This window comes from Hemitrygon akajei, chromosome 6 (genome assembly GCF_048418815.1).
Source record: "Hemitrygon akajei chromosome 6, sHemAka1.3, whole genome shotgun sequence".
In the NCBI taxonomy this organism is placed as follows: Eukaryota; Metazoa; Chordata; class Chondrichthyes; order Myliobatiformes; family Dasyatidae; genus Hemitrygon; species Hemitrygon akajei.
Genome location: NC_133129.1, coordinates 78616103 through 78641969, shown reverse-complemented (window position 1 = coordinate 78641969; position 25867 = coordinate 78616103). Strand labels below are relative to the sequence as shown.

At 39.9% G+C, this 25867-nt stretch overlaps 1 protein-coding gene across 3 annotated transcripts in view; it reads right to left on the bottom strand.

The window, feature by feature from the left end:
* chrna8 (cholinergic receptor, nicotinic, alpha 8) overlaps positions 1–25867 on the bottom strand; it is a 364842-nt gene that overhangs the window by 25333 nt on the left and 313642 nt on the right. For all 3 annotated transcript variants that reach the window (XM_073048652.1, XM_073048653.1, XM_073048654.1), the window contains exon 9: positions 4319–4428. In XM_073048652.1, coding sequence (XP_072904753.1) covers positions 4319–4428 — 110 coding nt within the window. The remainder of the gene's footprint in view (positions 1–4318; positions 4429–25867) is intronic.

Sequence of the window (25867 nt, the reverse complement as noted above, 5' to 3'; positions counted from 1 at the left end):
TGTGTTCTTGGGACAAAAGGCAATGCCAAAAGCATTCAAACAAAATGATGGTGATCAGTAATTATGTCGAAGAACTGAGAAACACGACAATCTGGAAAGATGGAACTGTTGATAACATATAAAACTGACTAATATCCAGGTAAATCAATGAATTAACTAATAAATCCTGATTTGTTTGACAGTAGAAACCCACTTTGCTGTTGCATTATTATAAAAATACTCTAATCATAGCTTACATGTGCAGCCATCTGCTGTTTTGTCTTTGGAGATATTGGGATGGATCTTGAGTTTCCCATTGACCAAATGAGGAGGAGATAGAACAGAAGAAGTGAGAGGATTGTGAGTAGTGGAGGGTGGAGTAGTCAGGGACCCTGGAGGAAGTGGAATGCGGCTGATGATGAGGAGCACAATGTGCCATTGTTTTTGGTGGCTCAGGTGCAGTAATTGTTGGTGTAACAGCCCTACTGAATGTCAAGAAAGAGTGTAAAAGGAGTAGCTCGGGGCAAGGTCAGTCTTGTTCAGCTGAACAGGCACAGCAACAGCATGAGAGGCTTAAACTCAGCACAAAATCACAGGAAGGCAGGGTCAGGCAAAACAGCTGTTGTCAGTGTGTGCCGGTGATAGAGTGGGAGGGTTTTGATTTACCAGCTTCGTTGAGCACAGGCCGAGGCACAGATGAGAAGAAGTAAGCCTTCTTTTTGAAAAAAGCACAGAGTTGTGTTGATTGCTCTATAGGCTATTAGAGGCAACTCTAAGTCAATAATTTTGTAAAATAAGCTATTGGATTTCCAGATTTCATTGCAACAGTTTTAGAATCTAAAAAGAGTGAGCAATGATATTTAAAGATGATGTATTACAGATTCAATAGATTAGTTTCTTGCCCCTCTGTGCCTTGCTCATTAACATTCCTGTCATAAAGCTACTTAAATATTTAATTGTTTCTGCCTCCACCACCTCTTGTGGGAGCTCTTCCAGATACCAACAATCCCTCAGATCCCCTTCAACCCTTCCCCCTTTCAACGTAAACCTAGAATATGCCTTATAGCATTAGACACCCTTACCATGGGAAACAAACAAGGCTATGAAAGCTTCTCAAGTTGTCACCTCTCAGCCTCATTCACTCCAGGGAAAGCAGACCTAATCTCTCCTGATTACTGAAACTCTGCAATCCAAGTAACATCCTTATGGACTTTTTCAGCTCCCTTTCCAGCTTAATCACATCCTTCCCAGAAAATGGTGAGGAGAAATGCACTCAGAAGACTAATCAATGTTTGTCTCATCTCCTGTACTTAGTGCCTTGGCCCATGATGGCAAGCGGAGGATATTCTTTCCTCATCACCCAGTTTAACTGCGTTTCATAAATACAAGAGTTTCTGCAGAAGGGAAACCTTGAGTAACACACACAAAATGCTGGAAGAACTCAGCAAAACAGGCAGTATGCGTGGATGGGAATAAACAGTTGATGTTTCAGGCGGAGAGCCTTCGTTAATTCCTCCAGCAGTTTGTGTGTGTCACTCCATAACTGTGGGCACTTAGCCAAAGGGAAATTTGCTCCCTATCTACCCTTTTGAACCATGAAGAATTGTGTACTTTATATTAGGTCGCCTCTCATTCTTCTAGTATCTTGGCTGTAGAGACCTAATATGCATGAAAGTTGTGCCATTAAGAAGCATTTCTAGTTTAACATTTTTAATCACATCTTTTCTGTGGAAAAATGGTCAGAACATCCTTCGAACTGACAGTGGGTGCCTCTTTTGATGTTCATCACCTTTGACTCCCTCACTTTACGTTGTCCTCACAAGTTTACCCTTGAAAGGAGCTATTATACCTCAAGCTCTTTTTCTTGCACAATAAAATACCCAGCACACTCTGAAAGCAATCATCCGTTCTTTAATAATGATAGCTGCTCAGGATAAAGTCCCCAGGGTCTCCCGCCAACAGATCATGAAATATTGACTGATGTCAGATATCTAGCACTATGATGAATCAAAGTTACTGACCCCATTATAAGAAACAGGTTACATGTCAGAAAAGAATACACATGCAGCCATGAGCTTTGTAAATTATATACAATGTGTGATATAGAGATTTTTAATATTAGAAAAACATCTTCAATTTTATGATCTGAATACAATCTCAATTGTGAACAATTAACATTCATAAAAGCTATTAGCATTTATACATCTTCCATTTCCTTCCCATCTTTCATAGCTGAATCCATTATCATCTTCTCTGTGGTGGGAGCAGTGATTGTAAATTGACAATCACACTAGCTATAGGAGACTAAGAGTATATATTCATAATCACAATTTCATTAGTGTCATAAACATACAACATGGAAATAGGCCCCCATCAATCCACTGAGTCTATGCCAACTATCACCCATCCATTTACATTCAGCCTTCACTACTATACATTCCATTTTATTCCCCAAACATCCCTCAACTTCCTCCCAACCACTGCCTTCCAGTTTCAACCGCTCACCCTCACACTAGGGTCACTTCACAAGGGACAACTAATCTACTAATCTTTCTCATTCTCTCAGCTCTGAGAAGGGTCCCAGAACTGAAATGTTCATCTGTCCACAGAGGCCACCTAAACTGACAAGTTTTCCCAGCATTTTCTGTTCTTATTTCGGATAGTCAGCACATGCAGTCTATTAGCCTAGTCAAGTTCTAGATGCATTCCTAATCCTAAACATCTTCAGAACCATAGCTGTGGGAAAAAGTCCCCTATCATTGCCATTTATGATGCCCATTGCTAGAATGGGATGGCAGTTGTGGGCTATTGAGGAAAGCTGACAATTGATTAATGTCAAGTCAGTAAGATCCTAATGAAATTTTTGCCTCAGTTGGTATGGAGCAGCTTTGAGGAAAGAGAGGGCCCTTCCCCTTCATCCATTCAGAGATGCAATTATTGATGACAGGTAAACAATAATTACCCTTTCATTATCACCCTTGAATGGAATGGTTTATAGTGTATTCTGGAGGACAATTATGAGTGAAGTGCACTGCTGTGGAACTACAGTTTCATATGGTCAGACTGGGCTCTTTTCTAATGAATGTCAGTGACTCTGGTGGATTTTTATGCCAGTGTAAGGTTAACTTCATTTACTTCCATATTAATAATTCAAGTGACCTTGAATTTAAATCCCACTCATTTAATCTTGCTGTTAGGCTCTAATGTAGGACTTCACTGAAAACTTACTGAAATTCAAAATGCATTGTATCCACTAGTTCTCCTTCATCTCTTCTACTAGTTACACCACTGAAGTGTTCTTGTATATTTGTGTGCATGGTTTCCCTTTCATCACTCCATGCTGACTTTGAGCAATCATTTTGCTGTTTTATAAATGTTCTGCTATTACATCATGAACTTTAGCATTGTCCCACAGCTTCAGTTAAGTTAACTGGTCTATAATTCTCTCTCACTGGTTTTTACTTTAAAGGGATTACATTAGCTACCTACCAATCAGTTGGAAGTGTTTCAGGAACTTTTGAAAATCATTAGCAACCCACCTTATTTCTTTTATCACTTTCTTGATTTTTCTGGGATGCAGGCTACTGGGTACTGGGGTTTATTGGCCTCTAACATCATAAATGTCTCTAACACTATTTCTGTCTAAATCTGATTTCATTCACTTCCTCCCTTTCACTTGACCTCCAATTCTCCTCTGGATGGTTTTGTCTCAGTTGTGGATCTGTTTAATTGATCTATTGTTTATTTTGTTTCCATTGAAAATTCCAATTTTTATTGTAAGATATTTACAATGCTTTGATTATTTTTTTCTCTCTTCATAACTCCTTAGAAGCTTTTATAGTTGGATTTTATATTCACTGCAACATTACTGTCATACGGTTTTCCCCTTCTTAAACAAACCCTTTCTCCTCCTTTGCCAAATTCTAAACTGCTCCTCAGGTTCCTACTCTTCTTCATTTTATATAATTTTTCTGCGAATATTTTCAATGTCATACTCAAGCCCGTTTCCCCATTTAAATTTTGCCAGACAGGAAAGAAATGATTATTGTAAATCCAGCCCTGCATTCTTCTAATATTCACCATTGCTTATCCACCATGAATATTTAAGGAGCATTTCCCAATCATAGGAAACTTCATTCCTTCAGAGCCTCCTTTTTTAGATGCAGTTCCTCAGTCTTCAATCAATTCTTCCACTCTCTACTTTAATTAATTTATTGACCTCAGACCAACAAACAGTGAATTAACTGACTGAAGAACATTTTCCACCAAGTTTGGAAGCCACCTTCACTTACAAATCAATTTCTCCAAAATATGTCTTTTGGTGATATCATTAACTTACCCACTTGGGCATTTTCCCTGCATGAGGATCATGGTGATGAAACTGAAGAACCAGTACAGTAACGACCACAGAGAGGCCCACGATGAACATGGTGCTTGCAAAGTACTGTGCTGAAACAACAACACGGTATGTTAATGTCATTCAGGTCACATTGCTTCAAGTGTTCACCACTCCCCTCCTCAAACTACTCATCTTCTCCTGAAAGGACCGATTGTGATCAGGCTCCAGTTACACTAGTTCACTCAGTGAGATTCATTCATTTAAATACAAACAGGACCAATTGCTTTTAGGAAATAATACCTTGTGAATAGGGGCATGGACATATTGAACTGCAGGCTGGGAGGAACTTACTGTTCTCAAAGCATTTCAGTACTGGGTCTTCTCATTGCCTTTTGATTGGGTCTGATGTAGATTAATTGGTTATTAGTTGACAGTGACTTCAGGTGTAGGCAAGATGAACATGACCTTCTTCCTTCAAGTTGTTACTTTGACTTGGTTCAGTGTTTATGGATCCCCTAGTCCACTCCAGATCTTTAGGCTCCTTATTATTTCCTCCTATTTTTCCTTTACCTCAAACCTGTACATAATGTTGTTTCTTGTGCTTCCACTTGTCCTCATCCTACACAATCAGCCTTCACTCTCTCTCCATCTAGGCCTCAGGAGACTTTTATGGAAGTTCATCCATTATATTTACAAATCCCACTAAAACACTAAATGACTTACAAGTGGGTCTCTTTCCAGTGAATAACCCCAATCATCACTTACTACCCCAAACTGATTCTATGACCTACAGGCGCACTTTACATTTCTTGTTCTCAGTAATGTTTTTGTTATTTGTGCAGTTTGTCTGCTTTTACAAATTGGTTATTTGTCAGTCTTTATGACTGCTTACGTACAGTTCGTTGTGAAATTCTACTGTATTTCTATTCTTTCTTGTAAATGCCAGCAAGGAAATGGATCTCAAGGTAATGAATTTTGATAAAAAAAAATTTGCTTTGAACTTTGATTGGAGGACAAAAACTCAGTTGACACTTAAATTCAGTATTGAGGGACTGCTATATCATCTTAAATGTTGTCTATTGGATAAGGTTTAATCTGTTCTCTCAGGTGGACGTAAAAGGCCCTGTGGTACAATATCAAAATGAAGCAACAAAGTCATCCCTGCTCTCCTTATCAATACTTCACCCTGTCAACAGCAATCACATGGTCCCTTTCACATGGCTTTTTGAGAAAGTATGTGCACATGAATGGAGTCACCCATGCAACATGTGCTGATCCCTTTAACAGAATTACATCACAAAGTACTCACAGCAAAGTTAGCAGATAATATGTGATGTTGTAGGGGAATGAGGGCTAAATCGGGGATGTGGATTGTGCTAACGTGGTTACAGGGAATCACAGACCACAGGCAAACTTTAAAAATAGAGATATAGAATGCAGTAGTGACAACACCCAACTTTCATCAACTTTATTAATTATATGGCAAGCATCATTTTTGTAATAGAAAATTGGATGTACTGTGAACTAAGTTAAACTTGTGGTAATCATTTTATTCTATAATGAAGACCTAGTTTATTATTTAATTAAGTCTTTCTGTAACCACCATCAAGTTTCTGTGTAATTTTGTCAGCCAAGCTTGTAAATGCTGTATCAAATTCATACTCTGTTAATTCAGCCCTGACTGGTCTCCTGGTGCACACCAGCTTTATTTTGGATACCAACTCCGCATGGCCTTTCCATTTACTCCTATATGTGACTGGATGATTTGGTTAATGGAAGTATTTTTGAAGTGGGTGAGAGTGTAGAGAGGCAGTGGTGTTCAATGGCGGGATCCAGGGCTCAGGGCGTTGGCCACTGAAACCAGCATCATATCTTTCTAATTGCTGGTAGCAGAACAGTTGCCCAATACCCCAATTCCAGAAATATCAAAGAAGATAAAGATTAGCTTTATTTGTCACATGTACATCTCAGCATCTAAACATACAGTGAAATGGGTTGTTGTGCCAACAATTAACAGAGTCTGAATATGTGCTGGGGGCAGCCTGCAATGTCATCGTGCTTACTGCATCAACCTTGCATGTCCACAACTTTTTAGCCCTTAATAACCTTTGGAATATGGGAAGAAACCGAAGCAGTCAGAAGTTCTTCAAGTTTAATTATCATTCAACCATACATGAATATAGTCAAATGAAACAGTGTTCCTCTGGGCCAAGTTGTAAAACACATTAGCAACAGCACATAGCACAAATAGCACACATGGTTAAGATATCAGAAAAACATACAGACACAAAGAAAAAAAATATATAACCGAAGTCCCTGAGTGGCATTACTGTTGATTGTTGGTAAGTTGTCCTGGTTCTGCTTGCTCTTCCATAGAGTGAACACTGGAGGGCAGTACTGATGGGAGGGGCAGCCCCTAAGCCAGTATGGTGTGCCCCACAAAGCCTCTCCCATACCACTTTGGCGTCTCATCTCTTGGGCAACTGCAACAGGTGTCACACCTCCCCCCCACCCCCCATATCGGTCTAGTCCTTGCCACATCCGAAGCAAAGCATCTCCCCTGCCATTGATCTCATCAATAAACTAGTGAACTACACTTGCAGTATTCTACTTAACCAATGTCCAACAGGATCTTGTGAATACAATAAAAACACCCAAGACAATTCTCTCACACCAAGCAACTTCTGAGCATAATGGTACGCGACCAGTCCAGGTGACAACACAACAATGGTACAGAATAAATCCAGCTCTGTCAGTATTGAGCAATGTGGTGATGGGATAATCCTGCAGTAAATGATGTTCTTGGTATCCAGCAGTGACTTGCAATCATGAAAAAGATGTACAGAATGAACAAATACACTCTTGGTTGGACCTGGAGTAGCTGATGTGTCTGAGCATGCCACCATTTTGCTGAACCTTACCAAAACCCACATGGTCACAGGCAGAAGGTGAAAAGTCATTGCAGAGGGTGGCAGGAGTGGAACCCTGATTGTTGGTGCTGAACACTACACTACCATGTCACCCTGTCTATTCTCAAACATCATTAGATCTTCTCTTGTGTGAGTTCCATTATTTAAAATATTCTAGCATCTTAAATTTTAGGTTTGCTTCAAGCATAATACTCATCTCGCTACTCTTAATTGAGTATTGACTTTGTTCATAACAGTCTGTGTGTGACTCCCGTGTTTTTTTTTGCCAGAATGTGTCTCTTCGTGCTACACAGGCTGGATCTGTACCCTTTCTACCATCCATTTACAACTATTACATCCCTGAGGCAGTGTGCCCAGGGAACCAAGTGCTGCCCCCAGGCTTTGGGTTGAGAGCCATTGTTCTTCATTATGCAACATTGCCATGAACTTAGTTGACACCGCTTACAAGTGCATCCTCATTCCCATATAATATATTTATTGAAAAACCTGGTTGCTTTACACTACTTTAGCAGATTTCCTCTTGAAGGATATGCATAAGCATAAGAATGAAATCATGAAATATTAATGTATGGATTAATAAAAGATGCACTTTGCATTTACTTCAGGATGTCTGTACTTTCAAAGCTGAATAAACCCTCTGATCTTTCAAAAATGATCACAATGGACTATTATCAGAGTAACAGAATAAATCCATGAACTAGTGCCTTTCTTTTCTTTAATCATTGAATTTGAATTAAAACAGATAGGAACATGCTAGGTTGCTATAAAATGTGATAGAATCAAATAATGTCCCTGGGAAGAAAACATGACTGTTCTTTGTTAAAGAGAGATCACTCCACTTTGGACTTTGTAAAGATCTATGAGATTAGGTGGCAGTGCATAACAGTTTAACCCAAATTACAAAGATTTTCAGCTGAAATCATTGTGGTTTCTTTTTCTATTCTCCCATGGGGTGCAGGTGTCCTTGCTATACCCAGTATTTATTTTCCATCTTTAGTTATCCTTGAGACTGCCACAGATCATGGGAAACATCACATGTCACAGCACGTTTGTTGACAGGCATGGAGACAACAGCAGAAAACACATTATATTTTACCGATGTGCAACAAAAAAAACATTTAAGTGCAAGCTACAGCATGGTCAACATAAAACAAATTTGTCAAATGAGCTTCATTGTGGGAAAATAAACTTCTTCATATTTAGAAACTGAATTGACCCAGTACTTCAATAATTCATCAACATGGAAACAACACAACTTAAATGTAAATGTTTTATTTAATTAGCATAGTGAAAATGCAGGAAAAATTAAAGTAAGATACTTCATTCTCGAGGCTCACGTTCATGGAAAGCCTTTGAGTAAAATGTTTGTTTTCTTGTATTGCTGAAGAACTACTGCCTGAGCTGAAGAAATAAAGTGCTCAACATTAATTTATATACAGTGATAGTATTGCCCTCTTCCATCACCTGCCACTAAATTGCAGATGGCTTTAAATGTGTCAGACTTTTCCTTGACCCTTTTATAAGTAGCAACAAAGAGAGGCGTGTCATATTATTTCTTGTAAAACATTCGATGAATGTCTGGAAGGGAAAAATGACAATTTAGCACTTTCTGATCTTGCGTGTGGAATCTGTATGTCTGTTAGTGAGTAAACACTTAACATCTGTTAAATATTTGTTGATAATAGCTAGATTCTTTCTTAGGCTACGTCCACACTAGACTGGATAAATCTGTAACCAAAACTTTTTCTCTTTGTTTTGACCCTCTGTCCATAATGAAACAGCGTTTTCCTCCTCCAAAAACAGAGCTTTTCTAAAACGCTCTCCAGGGTGTGTAAATCTGAAAATGCCAGTTGAGCGGTGTAATGTGTACGGGGTAACCGGAGCTTTTTAAAACCGCTGTCATGACGTGCTGGAACAGATGGTGGCAGCAGCGCGGCATTTCATTGTTTTCTTGAACGCAACCTCCAACACCACAACAACAATGGCGGACGGCTTCAGGGACTGTCCCTGAGCAGAATGTTACTGCAGCTTTGCAGTATGACAGGGAATTTCAACCCCCCCCCCCACACAACCTAACAATTTCAGAACAGACAGCAACAAGAATGAAGCCAGAAGAGTTAGAAATGTGCTCACCAAATGCTTTGACCCAAAACTTACTGAATAAATAAGTATAATCACTTTGCCCTGTTTTCTGTCCTTGCTTGTATGAAGGTGGTTTACCTATTTATGCAAGTACTTCTCTGAAAATAGATGCGTAACAGCCTAATGTAACATTGTATGGAAATACACAATAACACTGATGTAGACATGTTTTATACATTTAACAAGGTGCTTTATTAATGTATTTCTTGTACAAACATTCAATAGATGCAATTGTCACTACTTCCAAAATGTAATTTTTAAGTAGTAGCTTATGTTTGGCATAGACGTGAAAATGTTAAGGCCAAAAAAGGGAAATTGTAAGTTTCACTTTTACTCAGGTAAAAATAAAATCACTTTTGCCCAGTAACTCATTTTATTGCACGTGTTAAATACAGCAAAATAATACAGAAGGACATGGCCAAAGTAAAGGCAAACAAATGAGGTAACAGCAAATTTCACTTTTGTCCAGTAACAAGCCCTATTGCATTTAATTCTAGCTGTCATCCCTTTCATTGGTGAAGAGACTGTGGCTGTAGGAAACGTTTCCAGGGTAAGTCAGTTTTTCAATGTTTGTCATCAGCTGGGTCATACTGTCCATGAACTCCCTGTCGGTTGCCTCCATATGCTCCAGTATTTGTTTTTTTTAGTTTAAAATCCTCCTGCGAGAGCCAACAGCTGTCTGTCGTTTGTCAATTTCCTTTTAAGTTTTTCTAGTCTGTAACTGAACAAACACGCACCAAGTCTTTCACAGCGAGATTCAACACCAAACATGTCGCTTGTTTTCTGTAGATGTGTCCTGCGCATGCCCAGTAGGAGGAGATTTGCCCAAATACCCGTTTTAATGTGGATGGAAGTATTTTCAAAAATGCCTGGTGTGGATGCCTGTCGTTTTTACACGAAACTGGGATTTTCAAAATTATCTGGTCTAGTGTGGTAGTGTGGACGTAGCCAATAAAATGTGAATGCCTGTTAAGTGGCTTGATAGTTGGCTTAATGGATTCTTTTTGGATTTAGGCTTATCACTTACATAAAAACATTAATGCCCTTTTTAAGTCCAAAGGAATGTGTGTTCGGACCTGAGTGAATGAGGAAATGTTTAAATGATTTATGAAGAATGTGCTAATGGACACAGAACGTGTTTACTAAGAACAGGCTGAATTTGGACCAAAGGCTACAGAGTTTGTTTGTCTCTGCACTTGTGATGCATGTACTTATTTGGATGCATTTGTTGGCTTTGTTGAACTTCACCAAGGACCAGAGATTGTGATTGGTGCTGAGAACCCAGGGATTCTTTCATGAGCGAATCAGAATTTGGAATTCGCCAGACAACAGTAACAACTTAAGTGACTAAGTTATGGTGACAAAAACGCAAAATCTTTGTAATTTACTATTTTGTGTGGTTTATTTCTGTTTTCTATTTTATGGTAATAAATTAGGTTTAAGTTACTTTGTTGTGCATATATACTCATTCCCACAACTCCTGAACACTTGATTAGTTTGGATCTGATCAACCCAGCCCATACCACTTTGGCAGTGCGAACAGGATATAGGAAAATGTGGAGGTGGATAAGCAAGTCATGCGATACCATAGCCGAGACTTATCAGGTCCCCAGATGGATAGATAACTCTGAGGGTTGTGGATCACTGGCTAATGTTGTGAGAAATGGGGTCCTCTAAGATGCTGTGAGAAGGTATTTGCTGATTTGTCTGATGTTAAACTTCCATGTGCAATATCGCAATGTCTTAATCATATAGCTTTTCCTTCTAAAAGGGATTCTCTGCCTCAAGTACCGTGGATTTTTATGACTGTGTTGTGCCAGTCAGGCGCTGTAACTGCTAAACCCTCTGAAAAAAACAGGAGACTGCAGTGCAAGTTGGTTTCTTTGAGTTCTTAGAACACTATTTTAAGTGTGCGGGATAAGAACACACTGAATGTTCTGAAGTTAAATTAGTTGCTGTGGTATGTAGACTCTAATGCAAAAATGGCACATAACACTCAGCTGCATGCCCACGAACCCTGTAAAGGTCAGATTTGTCATCCTGTAGGAGGATTGGGATCCAGGTATAAGGGATAGGATATCTGGTATGATGGTGATTCAGACGGGGAACAATATTATCGAGGTTCACTCCCTCAGACATGTAAAAGTTAAACAGGAATGTGGAGCTGATGAACAAAACAGCTTTCCCTAGCATGACAGAGACCACTATCCATAACTACACTGGCATTGAGTTACAGCATTTAGCCCAAAAGCTGAGTTGGCAACCAAGATAATCCTTGCTCAGCAGGCTCACCTGCTTGTAGCAGTTAAGAGCCTCCCAATGCATTCTAACATGCAAGAACTGATCCATTAACAACGGATACCACAAGTCCATGAGATTTCAGAGCAGAATTAGGCAGCTGGCCCATCAAGTCTGCTCCACCATTTCATCATGGTTGATCCAATTTTCCTCTCAGCCCCATTCTCCTGCCTTCTCCACGTATTCTTTCATGCCCTGACCAATCAAGAACATATTTACCTCTGCCATAAATATACATAAACACTTGGCCTCCACAGCTGCCTGAGGCAAAGAATTCCACACATTCACACTCTCTGGCTAAAGAAATTCCTCCTCATCTGTGTTTTAAAAGGACACCCCTCTATTCTGAGGCTGTCTTCTGGTCTTAGGTTCTCCCACCATAAGAAAAATCCTTTCCATATCCACTCTATCAAGGCCTTTCACCATTTGATAGGTTTCAATGAGGTCACCCCTCATTCTTCTTCTGAATTCTAGTGAATAAAGGCCCAGAGCCATCCAAAACTTTTCATATGACAAGCTATTCAATCCTGGAATCATTTTCACGAACCTCCTTTGAACACTCTCTAATTTCAGCGCACCTTTTCTAAGATGCCCAAAACTGCTTATAATACTCCAAGTGAGGCATCTCCAGTGTTTTATAAAGTTTCAACATTAAATCCTTGCTTTTATATTCTTGTCCTTTTGAACTAAATGCTAACATCACATTTGCCTTCCTCACCACAGACTCAACCTGCAAATTAACCTTTAGGGAATCCTGCACAAGGGCTCCCAAGTCCCTTTGCCCCTCAGGTTTTTTGTATTTTCTCTCAATTTATAAAATAACCATCCCTTTTATTTTTCTACCAAGGTGCACCACCATACACTTCCTGATGTTGTATTCTATCTGCCCTTTTCTTGCCCATTCTCCTAACCTGTCTGTCCTTCTGTAGCCTCTCAACTTCCTCAAAACTATGTGCCCCTCCATCTATCTTCATATTATCTCCAAGCCTTGTAACAAAGCCATCAATTCCATCATCCAAATAATTAACATATAATGTAAACGAATCGGTCCCAACACAGACCCCTGTGGAACACCACCAGTCACTGGCAGCCAACCAGAAAAGGCCTCTTTATTTCCACTCTTTGCCTCCTGCCAATCAGCCAGTACTTTATCCGTGCTAGAATCTTTCCTGTAATGCCATGGGCTTGTAGCTTGTTAAGCAGCCTCATGTGTGGCACCTTGTCAAATGCCTTTTGAAAATCCAAATACACATCAACCTAATCTCCTTTGTTTATCCTGCTTGTTATATCTTCAGAGAACTTCAACAGATCTGTCGGGCAAGATTTTTTTCTTGAGGAAACCATACCAACTACGGCCTATTTTATCTTGTGCCTCCAAGTACTCAGCAACCTCATTCTTAGTAATTGACTCTAATATCTTCGCAACTTCTGAGGGTGCACTAAATGGTCTATTGTTTCCTTTCTCCTGTGACTCTGTCTTATGGAGTAGAGTGACATTTTGCAGTTTTCAGTGTATTGCAGAACCATCCCAGAATCTAGTGATACTTGAAAGATCATTACTAATTCCTCCACAATCTCTTCCATTTCCTCTTTCAGTAGGGCGTACACCATCTGGTCCAGTTGACTTTTCTGCCTTCAGACCATTCAGTTTCCCAAGAACCTGCTCTCTAGTAATGATAACTTCACACACTTAATGACCCCTGACACCTGGAACTTCCACAATACTGCTAGTGTCTTCCACAGTGAAGACTGATGCAAAATACTTACTCAGTTTGTCTGCCATTTCCTTGTCCTCTATTACTAACTCTTCAGCATAATTTCCAGGGGTCCGATATCCACTCTCCCCTCTCTTTTACATTTTATGTATCTTCTGGTATCCTCTTTAATATTATTGGCTAGCTTTCTTTCATATTCCATTTTTACCTTCTTAATGACATTTTAGTTGTCTTCTGTTGGTTTTTAAAAGCTTCCCAATCCTCTAACTTCCCTCTAATTTTTGCTCTATTATATGCCTTCTCTTTGGCTTTTATGTTGACTTTTACTTCTGTAGTTAGCCATGGTTGTGTCATCTTGTCTTTTGAATACCTTTTCCTCTTTGGGTTGCATATATCCTGTGCCTTCCAAGCTGTTTCCAGAAATTTCAGCCATTGCCACTTTGTCATCCCTGCTAGTCTCCCTTCCAATCAGCATTGGCCAGCTCCTCTCTCATACATCTGTAATTCCCCTTACTCCTCTGTAATAATGATACATCTGACTTGAGCTTCACTTTCTCAAATTTCAGAGTGACTTCAATCAAACTCTGATCACTTACCCTTTTACATTGCAGCTCATCCTGTTGACTGCAATTTTGCCCCATCAACATCCTCTCCTCAATACACTTTGCCTCTGTTTGTAAATCAGCTACCTCATCTTCAGCACTATTATCTGCCTTTCCTACAATATATCTTGCAGCTCAGGCACCATGCTCACTCAACCTTTTGATCCTAACTTTGTTTGAGGCATTACCAACATCTGCCTCCACAACCTCTCCACTGGCTGCTTTGGCACTCCCATTCCCCTGCAACTCTAGTTTAAATCCTACTGTGCAGCATTAAAAACCTTGGATTTTAATGCATGGCTTGGATACATTAGTCTCGGCTGAATTACGGTCTGATCAGGCTGACAGATCTGAACGTTCCCTGGGATCAGTGATAATTCAAGCTGTCCATGCTCACTATCATGCCCTTATGACTGGCGTATGTCTCCTTGTCTCTGGACCCCCCCCCCCCCCCCACCGCCAGTGGCTATTAAAATGCCTCTGTGATATGACAACACCATCTGCCATTTATAACAATATTTCCCTTAACAGCCCTGAGTCTGCCCTTTTCCCTTGGTATTTGGTCAATTCTCATGATTGAGATTGGGACGCTCACTGTGGAGAGGGTCAGCTGAGGGTCAGATTGCTGCAGAGACTAGCAGCCCATTGGCCCAACTGGAGGGGTCAGATGTAGATCGGTAGCAGGTTCAGGTTGAGGCTGGATGTAGATCCCGGCAACAGCAGAGGTAACAGTGCATGATGAATGGAACTAGGAACATGCCAAAGCAGTCAACGTTTATGCTTCAACAGCTGGTATCAAAGAGCCCCTCTTCCCATCTTAGTGGAAAGGAATTGTTTCTGTCCCTGCTGAAGGAAAGAAATTGATGAGGTGCTGTATCTACTGGAGTTCTTTATGTGTTGTACAGTGAGCATTGTGACCCAGGTGGGTCATATTTGATAGCCCAGACGAAGAGACTGGTTGTTTTCTGACCCATTTTTAAAAAGTAGAACATGCTCCAATTTTATCTGGACTTGGGTGAATTGGACCCTGGATGGTAGGTAACTCAGCTCATCACCTAGGCGTATGGCCAGGGCTCAGGGCCCACTGCTGTTGCTATGGAAACTGATATTTCTGGTCCCACAGGGAGACCCAAGGCCATACGTACCTATTACTCTTTGGTGGTCACATGGATAATTGCCCTGCTGGACACTGGGGCTGAGGTGACCTTATTACATGGGAATCTGGTTCTATAAATGGAAGAGAGGATGTACTCAGGATATGGGGGATTGGTTACAAATGCTGTATGAACAAAGGTCAATCTCGCTATTGGTGAGAAACCTCCTCGGTTTGTCCTCATGCTCATCTTCCAGGTACCCGAAAACATTTTGAGAATTGATTTGTTACAGGCAACCGAGGGGATGGGAAACTAACCCTGCTAAAGCATAGGACCCAGCTGCAAATACAAGAGACTGAAGGCAATAGGATAATTCCCAATAAGGTCAGAAATAAGATCCTAGACATAGCACCCCTACGACAAAACAAAAAGCCCAACACTTTTTTGGTCTTTTGGGATACTGGCGGTGCCACATACTCCATCTGACTACGCTGCTCTGACGTTTGTATGCTATGACCAAGCAGGAACATCGCCCTGTCCACCTCCAACAGCAAAAGGTGGGGTTCAGTTGAAAATCTCAGATTTATTTTAGGCAACTGATACACAGCCAAAATGAGTGAAAATATAGAACAACTAAAGATTGGTTGAGTGGAGGAATAGGTTTGAGGAGCAGGTTGTCTTTGTCTGGTTTTCACATTCCAGATATGACCCTGTCCCTGAGATGCAGTGTGAAAATAAGGGGAAGTGGTTTGTGTAATGCACCAGTGATCAGAGATCGGGGCTCAATTCCTACCGCTGTCCATAAAGCGTTTGTATGTTTTCCTCGTAACTGTTATGGTTAGTGAGTTGTGGGCTTGCTATGTTGGTGCTGGAAGCAAGGTGATACTTGCAGCCTGCTCACAGTACAGGTATTCCCCCTTTACAAGGGTAGAGTGTTCCTATGAAACCTTTCTTAAACCGAAATGGTGTAAAGCGAAGAACCATTAATTTATATCAGAAATATTTTCATAAAAGCAAAAATCCTCCTTGTAATGCAAAAACAGGTTACTAATGTAGGTCTTTTGTAAAAGTGAAGTGGTGTAAAGCAAACATTCGTTAAGCACCTGTATATACTCGGATTGTGTGGGTTGGTGATGCAAATGACACATTTCGCTGGATGTTTTGGCGTACATGTGACAAATAAAGCTAATCTTTAAAAAGGACAGTGGTCAAGAAAAAGTGTTTGGATGAAGACTGTTCAGCAGAAAGAGGAGAAAGGCAGATTGCAATGAAATAAAGCCTAGTGAAAGAACGCAAAGCCAATCTCATGGAATTGCAAATGAGAGCAAGTGAAGCCATAAAAATAATCTCTCCCTCTTCTGTCTTAATGTTCTGTACCAAGATCATTAACCTTATGGAATCAGCAGGCTATGAGCTTTCTCATAGGTGGTTGTGGGCAGCACTGTGCAATGGTTACTGTTGGGGTTAACGTTATTCCATTTTCCTTTTCTCTATTGCATGCTGCTAGATATAGACTGAGACTTAACAATAGAAATGACCATTTGCAATTATTTACTTATTTATTTGGAAATACAGTGTGGAATAGGTCCTCCCAGCCCAAGAAACCACACTGCCTAGTAACTCACCTATTTAACACCAGTCTAATCACAGGACAATATACAATGACCAATTAACCTACTAACCTGTACATCTTTGAGAATGTGGGAGGCAGCCAGAGGAAACCCATGCAGTCTTAGGAGAACTACAAACACCTTACAGCTGGCACCAGAATTGAACTCCAAAATCCTGAACGTAATAGCATTGCACTAACTGCTACGCTAGCATGGTAACAATTATTCATACCTCTTATCCACTAAACTTCCTGATATCTTCATAGATCAATCCATATCAAAGCTTGACCCTGGGCCATGTAAGGAGATATTAGGGCTGTTACCAAAGTCTTGATCAAAAGGCAAATTTCAAGCAGTGACTTTAAATAGTAGATTTGTATTAAGAGGGGGAGGTTTAGGAAAGGAAATCCAGAACTCAGGGACCTCTTAAAGAAAATCAATTATGTTGGGAGTGATTATAATTATAAAATTAATGGACAGAATTGGAGAAGTGAAGAGGGCTGGAGAAGGGTACAATGTTTCTGTCAACAGATGAGCTGCCCCAAGAATTGAATTGTGATATTATCTGCAGAAAGCATTGGACTAAAAATCTAAGAGCTAGTGAAATCAGTGACTTACCCATTCACACAAAAAAAAAACACCCTTGGATATTATTCCTGACCTTATCAGTTTTTTGTCCAAATGTACTTAATTTGGTTTCTTTATAAAGCTTATTGGGTTACTGCTACAGATTATTGTTAACACTTCATTGCTTTAGATTTCTGTTTTTTATATTATATTTATATTTAATGATACAGCATGGAATGAACCCTTCCAGCCCTTCCAGCCCTGCTACCAGCAACCACCACTTTGATGCCAACCTAAGCATGGGAGAATTTACCAGTTAACCTCTTAACCAGTAGGTCTATGGACTGTGGGAGAAAACTGGAGAACCCAGAAAAAACCCACACATTCACAGAGAGGATGTGCAAATTCCTTACAGATGACGTTGGAATTGAACTCCGAACTCCAGTGCTCTGTGTTGTAATAGTATTGAGCTAACCGCTACACTATCATAATACTTTTTCTTTCTTTTCAAATCTTTTTATTAATTTTCAAATATAGGCATAATAACAATAGTAATACAGAGAGATTGGGAATACGTAATTAATAAACAATATATACAAGTAAAAGCTATAGATAACACAAATGTATTAAGCCTCCCAAACTCTTGATGTAGTTAACATGATGGAAAAAAAATGCCAAAAAAACCCCAAATTAGAAATAAAAAAAAACTAAACTAAGCAAACCTAAACTAAACAAAGTTGGGCTATTATGTTACAACAGATATAATCAATAATATCAATAACTCCACTCCTCTATCCAACTATTTAAGGATAATAAAAAGGGTTCAGAAAAGGTCATTACATCATATGAAATTGTTGAATAAATGGTCTCCAAATTTCTTCGAATTTAACCAAGGGTCAAAAATGACACTTCTGATTATTTCTAAATTTAAACAAGATATGGTTTGGGAAAACCATTGGAATGAAGCAGGAGGATTAATCTCTTTCCAATTCAATAAAATGGATCTCTGGTCAGTAATGTAACAAATGCAATCATCTGACGAGCTGAAGAGGATAAATAACTATTTTCCACCATTGGTAAGCCAAAAATTGCAGTAATAAGATGAGGATATAAATCAATATTCAAAACAGTTGAAATAATGTCAAAAATATCTTTCCAATATTTCTCCAAAGAAGGGCAAGACCAAAACATATGAGTCAAAGAGGCTACTTCCGAATGACATCTATCACAGATAGGATTTATGTGGGAGTAAAAACGAGCGAGCTTGGATGTAATTCAAAGTACACAATGGGTAAACCTTGAATGTAAATCTGTACATGTGTTCTCATTAGTTTCTATCATAGGGACCTCGCTTCCCTTTGCCCTTTCTAAATTGAGTAAACAAATGGTTAATCCAATAATTAAATACACATTATGAATATGGTTTCAATTTTGTAAATTTTTTGGCTTGAATAAGTTTATTCTTTCAAGCCCTATTATATCTAATTTCTTTTTCTAACCCTCTGTTATGGGTCAAGCCTTTTTGATATGGAAAACGAAGGGTATAATTTGTTTTCGTGACTTATTCTTGGATAACTGTTTCATGTCCTTTGAACAGTTGTCTAATAAACATAATTTACCTAGGTCCCATTTTTTTAGATACTTACAAATTAGAAACTTTCTGAATAATATGATACAGACTTTTCCAAATTCATACCTAACTGATATCATGGAAAAAAATTAAGCTTAAACCCTTATCAGAAGGGTTTACTAGCAACTATTTATGATATGATTATGAAAATACAGCTAGGTATATCAGATAAAATTAAGAATGAATGGGAAAAAGAACTTCAACTTTCCTTACCTCCAGAGAAATGGGAGAACGTTTTTCAGTTAGTTAACTCCTCCTCTGTATGTGCTAAACATGCGCTGATACAATTCAAGGTAGTGCATAGGGCCCACATGTCTAAAAACAAGCTCACTAACATAATACTTTTTTAATATCCATTTCCCAATAAAATTCTGTGAATCATTTTAGGCTCGATGAATAAATTCCTATCCAAGTAAAAGCAAAACATAGTGGGTGTTGGGCAATTGAACTAAAAGTGGAAAATGCAGACACCTTTGAATGAGTCAGGTATCATCTGTGGGGAGGATTAACATTTCAGATAGAAGTCTTTATATCAGAAATACTGAACCTGCTAATACTAATTCTGATGAAAGGTCATCGTGTTGAAATATTAAAGACTTTATTTGCTGCTGCCTGATCTCCTACTTACACAGTTTTCTGCTTTTAGAACTAGTGATCAAAGATAGCTTTTAAGCACTGCCTTCAAATAAGGGAAATACATCAAAAGGGAGGGAGGTTTAGAAAAGGAATTCCGAAGCTTAGGGAGCTGGCTTCAGAAGGCAATTAATTTGGTGATGGCTTTCTAATGATTATCAGTTTTTAACATTGCTCAGAGAATAACTGCTGGAATCATCTGTGCTGTCTTATCATGTATATTCTAACCTGTAAATTGATAAATTGGTTTATTATTGTCACGTACTGAGATACAGTAAATGGCTTTGTTTTGGCATACAGATCATTTCATTACCACAATGCATTAAGGAAGAACAATAACAGATTGCTGGATAAAGTCATAGACTTAGAGTGCAGGCAGCTAATAATATTCAAGAACATAACAAGGAGTACTGTAACCAGTTTTAGTGTTTAAGACAATTGAGATAAGAAAAATACGTGATGATAACACCAATTTAAAAAATTTGGAAATTGTGGATGTAACTTCTATCATCTCCAATGGGATCCCACCAACAAATACATTATTCCCTCCCCACACCCCACTTTCTGCTTTCCACAGGGATCGCTCCCTACGTGAATGACTCCCTCATCCATTCGTCCTTCCCCATTGACCTCGCTCATGGTAATTATCCTTGCAAGTGCAATACAGCTACACTTGCCCCGTGATCTCCTCCATCACTACCATTCAGGGCCCCAAAAAGTCCTTCCAGGTGAAGCAACAACTCACCTGTGAGTTTTTTGGGGTCATTTACTGGATCCGGTGCTCCTGGTGTGGCCTCCCGTATATCGGTGAGACCTGACATAGATTGAAAGACTACTTCACCAAGCACCTATGTTTCGTCCTCCAGAAAAGTGAGATCTCTCAGTGGTCACCCATTTTAATGCTACTTCCATTGCCATTCTGACATGTCAGTCCATGGCCTCCTCTACAGTCGCAATGAGGCCACACTGATGGATTATTTTTTCAGTTAAGCATGCACACCAGCAATTGTTGACTTTTAAAAATCTTTACTTAAAGCTCCCTCCTTACTTGTAGCCACTGTCCAGAGATTGGAACTTCCAAAGGAAACTCAGCAAGATTCAACTATAGCCATCCATTGTATTTTACAGGGAAAATTCTTTTCGTCCCACCTTCATTGTGGGTACTCTGCTTAAAGGTGTTGGAATGATTTTGAAAATAGGAAGAGGCCATTAAGGTCCAGAGCATTTCTTACTGCGGGGCAGGCGCTACCTCGCAGTCTGGGACTGAGACATTCACCCGTACTGTCTGATTTCTGCTATAAAGGCATTGGTGGTAAATTTAGGCTGATTTGTCTTTTGGGAACTGAAGCTTCACTGTGCTGCATGTTTGGTGAATGGTATACAAAGGTTGCCCTTTATCCAAGTCTTTTGCCAGATCTAGTCATGTTGGGGCTTATCTCCTGCTTGTGATCTCTGCTCCATTTTCAATGGCCCTGGGATGTTAATTATCAGTTCTGATTCCCTCCGTGGAAACCAAAGGACCACTTTCATGAAATTGGGAAGTATTACAATAAATAACTGTACTTTAATTCCTGAACTCACCAGCCTCACTCCCAACCTCATTGCAAACCCATGCCCAATGATCTCATGGCAGATTCCTAAATGGCTTGATTCCTGAACTTCCCACAGCTGGCAACAATACTTATGAGGCCTAGGATCTTCCTACCCAACACCTCAGTCATATGCCCTGTAGCCTTTCTTTTTCCTAACAACATTCTCGAGGTTATAATCCTCGTAATTGTGGTCAGCAATTCCCTTGAGAGCTACAAATTTCCTATCCTGTACTGCAATATTTACAACCTTGATGGTGGACCTTCAATTATGTTCCTAAGCTCCACAATTCTTTCATCCTTTTGTCCCTGTCATACTCACAACTAGATCTGTGATCTTTCCACTTGTGCTCACCAAACATGGTCACACTACCAGCAATTTCCCTACTGGACCTTTGACCATGTCACAAGACCCACAGTCTTCTTATCATACTCTTCCTATTCCTTTGTTCTAGCTGGGAGAGGTAGTGGACATAAGCTCCCACTATCTATTAAATGCTCCCAATGGCTTGTGCCTCAAATAGCCTCTGACAACCAAGTCTAATTCCTGGCCTTCACATGTGGCTTAGCTACTAAGCCTGGCGGACCAGTTTTTGCTGACAGAAGAGGCAAAGCTGGGTTACTGTTGCCTTTAAACCAGTCACTTCAGGCAGATGGAGCTTGTCAGCTCATCGATGTGAAGGAGCACTCTGATCTCAAACCTCCGCTGCCTTGCGGTTATACCCACCCATGGGGAAGGCTTCGGGAGCAAACCCCAAGGAAAAATCCAGAGCTGGAGTCCCTAAAGCAGTTCAATGTTGAGTTCAAGATGACTGACAACTCCTGTGATGCTGCTGGTGTCAAACTGTCTCTGCCATTAGCTGTGTGCAGAGGGGCAGCCTGTTGCTTCGGCAGCACCTTGATCTCCACATTGTATTGCCCTGGCCTGCATTTCGTGTAGGAGCTGGAATGCAACATCCATGGTTGACTCTGAGCAATGGGCGGTCTCAGATATCCCTGAAGTCCCTCTAAAGCCTGAAATCTTCTTACCTGTACCCCAACAATATTCCTGAAACAAACTATTCCTTAAGGACTTCTCCTACTTCCTTTGACTCCAGACGTTCCCTCTTTTATCACCAGTCAGTCCTACCCTCCCTCTAGTCATCTTCCTGCTCTTCACATAGATGTAGAATGCCTTGTGGCTTTCACTTACTGTACTCACCAAGGCCTTCTCATGCTCCCTTCTAGCTCTCCTAAATACCCATCTTAAGCTCTTTACTTGCTAGCTTGTAACTCTTTAGAGCCCTGTCTGATACTTTCTTCCTAAACTTTAAGTATGCTTCTTTCCTCCTCTTGACTAGATATTCCACATCTCTTATCCACCATGATTTCTTCACCCTAACATCCTTTTCCCGGCTCAATGGGGCAACCCTATCCAGAACTTCATGCAAGTTCTCCCTAAACTATCTCCACATTTCTGTTGTATATTTCCCTGAATACATCTGTTCCCAGTTTATGCTCCCAAGTTCCTGCTTCACTGTATCGTAATTCATCCTTCTCTAATTAAATATGATTCCTTATTATCTGCTCCTATTGCTGTCCAAGACTACGTTAAAGGTCAGGTAGCTGTGGTCACTGTCTGCAAAATCTAATCCACTGAGAGATCTGCTGCCTGACTAGGTTCATTGCCTAGTCCAAGATCCAGAATAGCCTCTCTTCCAGTTGGCCTGTCCATATATTGTGTCAGTAATTCTTCCTGGACATATCTAACAAATTCTGCCTATCCGCCTATTTCTCTTTCCTCTCCAAACAGTCATCCAGTTTCCTGCCTCCTGCAATTTAGGTGTGACTACCTCCCTGCAACTCCTATCTATTACCTCCTCATTCTACTGTATGAACTTTAGTCATCCAGCTCCAGCTCCCCGCTCATGGTTTGTAAGGAACTACAGCTAGTTGCACTTCATGCAGATGTGGCAATCAGGGAGACTGGAGGTCTCCCAGATCTCTTATATCTTTCATGGAGAGCACACCTATGACCTGGAATCCATTCTCCCCACTCTAGCTTGGCACTAATAAAGAAAGAAGGAGAAACGCAATACCGTTTGCTTTTTAAATCTAGCATTTACTTTCCATAAGCAACAGCTTCATGGTGCTTTGCTTCAGGAAAGCTAATAATATCACTTAGTACACTTGCCACCCTGGGATAAGAAACAGGAGCTTGAAAGTCCAGATGTTTAGACCTAAGAACAGTTTCTTCCCCACTGCGATAAGGCTCCTGAATCGATCACCTATTTCACCCCCTCCTTCCCAGTTGTGTGGTTGTGTTCTTAGTTCTATCTCTCTGTTACACTGCTATTGTCACTTTGGTATTCTTTTTGCACCATTTCAGATTGCTCTACAATACTTACACCATTCTGCTATTTTCTGGCTAACAATCTGTTTACTGCGGTATTTATTTTTGCCGTGCTTATCGCTTTCACTGTGAGCTCAAAGTGAAGGAGGAATTCGCTTAATGTAAATAGTGATAACCTAATCTAATCTAATCTAATCACTTTGCACCATGGTCATTTAACTAGACGTTGGATTGGTAATCCATGTGGACTCTCATGACATTATGTTGGTAATCTCTGTGGGTTCTCACAACACTGGATTGGTAATCTCTGTGGGTTCTCACAACACTGGATTGGTAATCTATGTGGGCTCTCACAACAGCAACGTCTACAAAATTATGCTTATTCTTAACTAAAGTGAATATAAAAGCCATCAAAGATGGATTATTCCAAATGTGAATTTTTTTCTCATGTAGTTATTCTTCAAGATTTGCAAACGTCTTCCTTTAGAAAGTCCCAGCTCTCTAAAGTTTATTGTTTAAAACATGCCAGTTGTGCAGCACTACATGCCTTGGATCAGATAAAATGAATAATGCCTGTGGAACTGGGTCAGTCTGAAGTGCACAAGGCTATATTTTGATTGTCATAACTTTATGTGCCTGGGGAATATGTTGCAGGGGGTTCTGCATAAATTTCAGAAATGTGTTTCAAGTGCTTGAATGACCGTGCAACAGCTGAACCGAAGATGAAAATTGAATGTGACATCGTTTTATAGTCAGGGGGCACAAGCAAACCCTTACTAATGGTTTGATGAAGTGTTCTGAGCAGTGTGCACGCTCCTTCGCTGAAACTTGTTTAGTCTAGCCCAGTGAGCATTTGGAACTTTCATGTTCAATGAATCTAAAAGTATCAACACACTGCCTTAATGTTCACAGTGAAGCTATAAATGCTGGAGATAACTGCACAATCTCCAACCTTTTTATCTACTGTGTTTTATAAGAATATAAAGAAAATAATTCAGTAAAACCTCTACTGTTCATGTCCTGACTCATGCAAAGTCATGCACACACATTTGTGATCTTGACCAACACCAGTTCCTGAAGTAATACTACCTCAAATTCTTCTCCTAGTTTTCAAATACTCAGTGGCCTCATTGCTGTGAGCATCTTCAGCCTCATCAACCTCCAATACTTCTGCACTATTTCACTCATTGCTCTTCATGCACTGTCACTGGTGGCTGCATCTTCATTTGATGGATCCCAGATGTTGGAGATCCCACTCAGATCTTCACTGCTTCCCTACCTTGTTCTTTTCCAATGTGACCAATTCTCCATTGTCAACTACTGGTTGAAGCCGCTCTTGTGAAATGCTTTGGGTTATTTTGGCACATTGAAGGCACAACACAAATGCAAGTTATTATTGCCTTGATCAACATAATTGGGTTAAAACTGAATTCAATTAAAAGCTGACACTAACCCAAAAACTACAATGATAAAAGTATTTGATCGTGTCTGACAATCTCTCAATATTCCGCAAAGATTCATAAACTGAATTTTAATTGTGTTTGCTAAAATTGTCTTCTGCTGCTTTCCCCTTTCATCTTCAATTCCAGGGAGCTTCTTCAAATTCACTGTTAGTTTTATTTGACTGGGGAGCCTGCATGCATAATATACATTTTAAACCGATGCCAAGTTTTCACACTGCGTCTTTTATGTAATTTTATTAATTAAAAGATCTCTATCCTGTAAATCATAGTGGCAGCTGTGTGTCAACTGTTAGCCCTTGTGAGTCTAAATCCAAAAGCTGTGGTTTTAAATCCCAAGATAGAAATTTGAGTCAGAAGTCAAGGCTAAGACTCTAGTGAATTACTAGTAGAGTAATTTGTTCTTGGTGGTATGATTCATAAGATGGTTTTCTTCATACAGATGCCACCTGCCACCTCAGGTGGACGCGAACTCTCCTATGATCCTGTGAAATTATTTTGAAGTGCAGAGGGAATGTATTGTTAACTATATTGTCTTAGCCACATCCACCCTTTGATAAATGTCACCAATCACACCATTCAGTTAGGATCACACTGCCTTTTATGGCTGTCTGCCAGATTCCTCTCATTATGAAATTTATTACGCTTGAAGAAGTGATTTATCAATTGAAAGTGATTTAACAACTTTTTAGCTTCATGGCTATCTGTGGGAAGATGAATCTCAAGGTTGTATATTGCAAACATACTTTGATAATAAATGTACTTTGTATCTTAAATCTTTGAACTTTGGAAAGCACTTTAAGATGATCTGAAAGGACTGTAGCGTAGCCTGATGTGGCAGGCAATTCATGGAGCTTTGCATTTCACAGCTTTCAGTTCCTTTGTTTAGGGTTGTGGGGAACTGGCTCAGACGAATAGTTGAGACCAGCACAGGTCATATTGAAGGG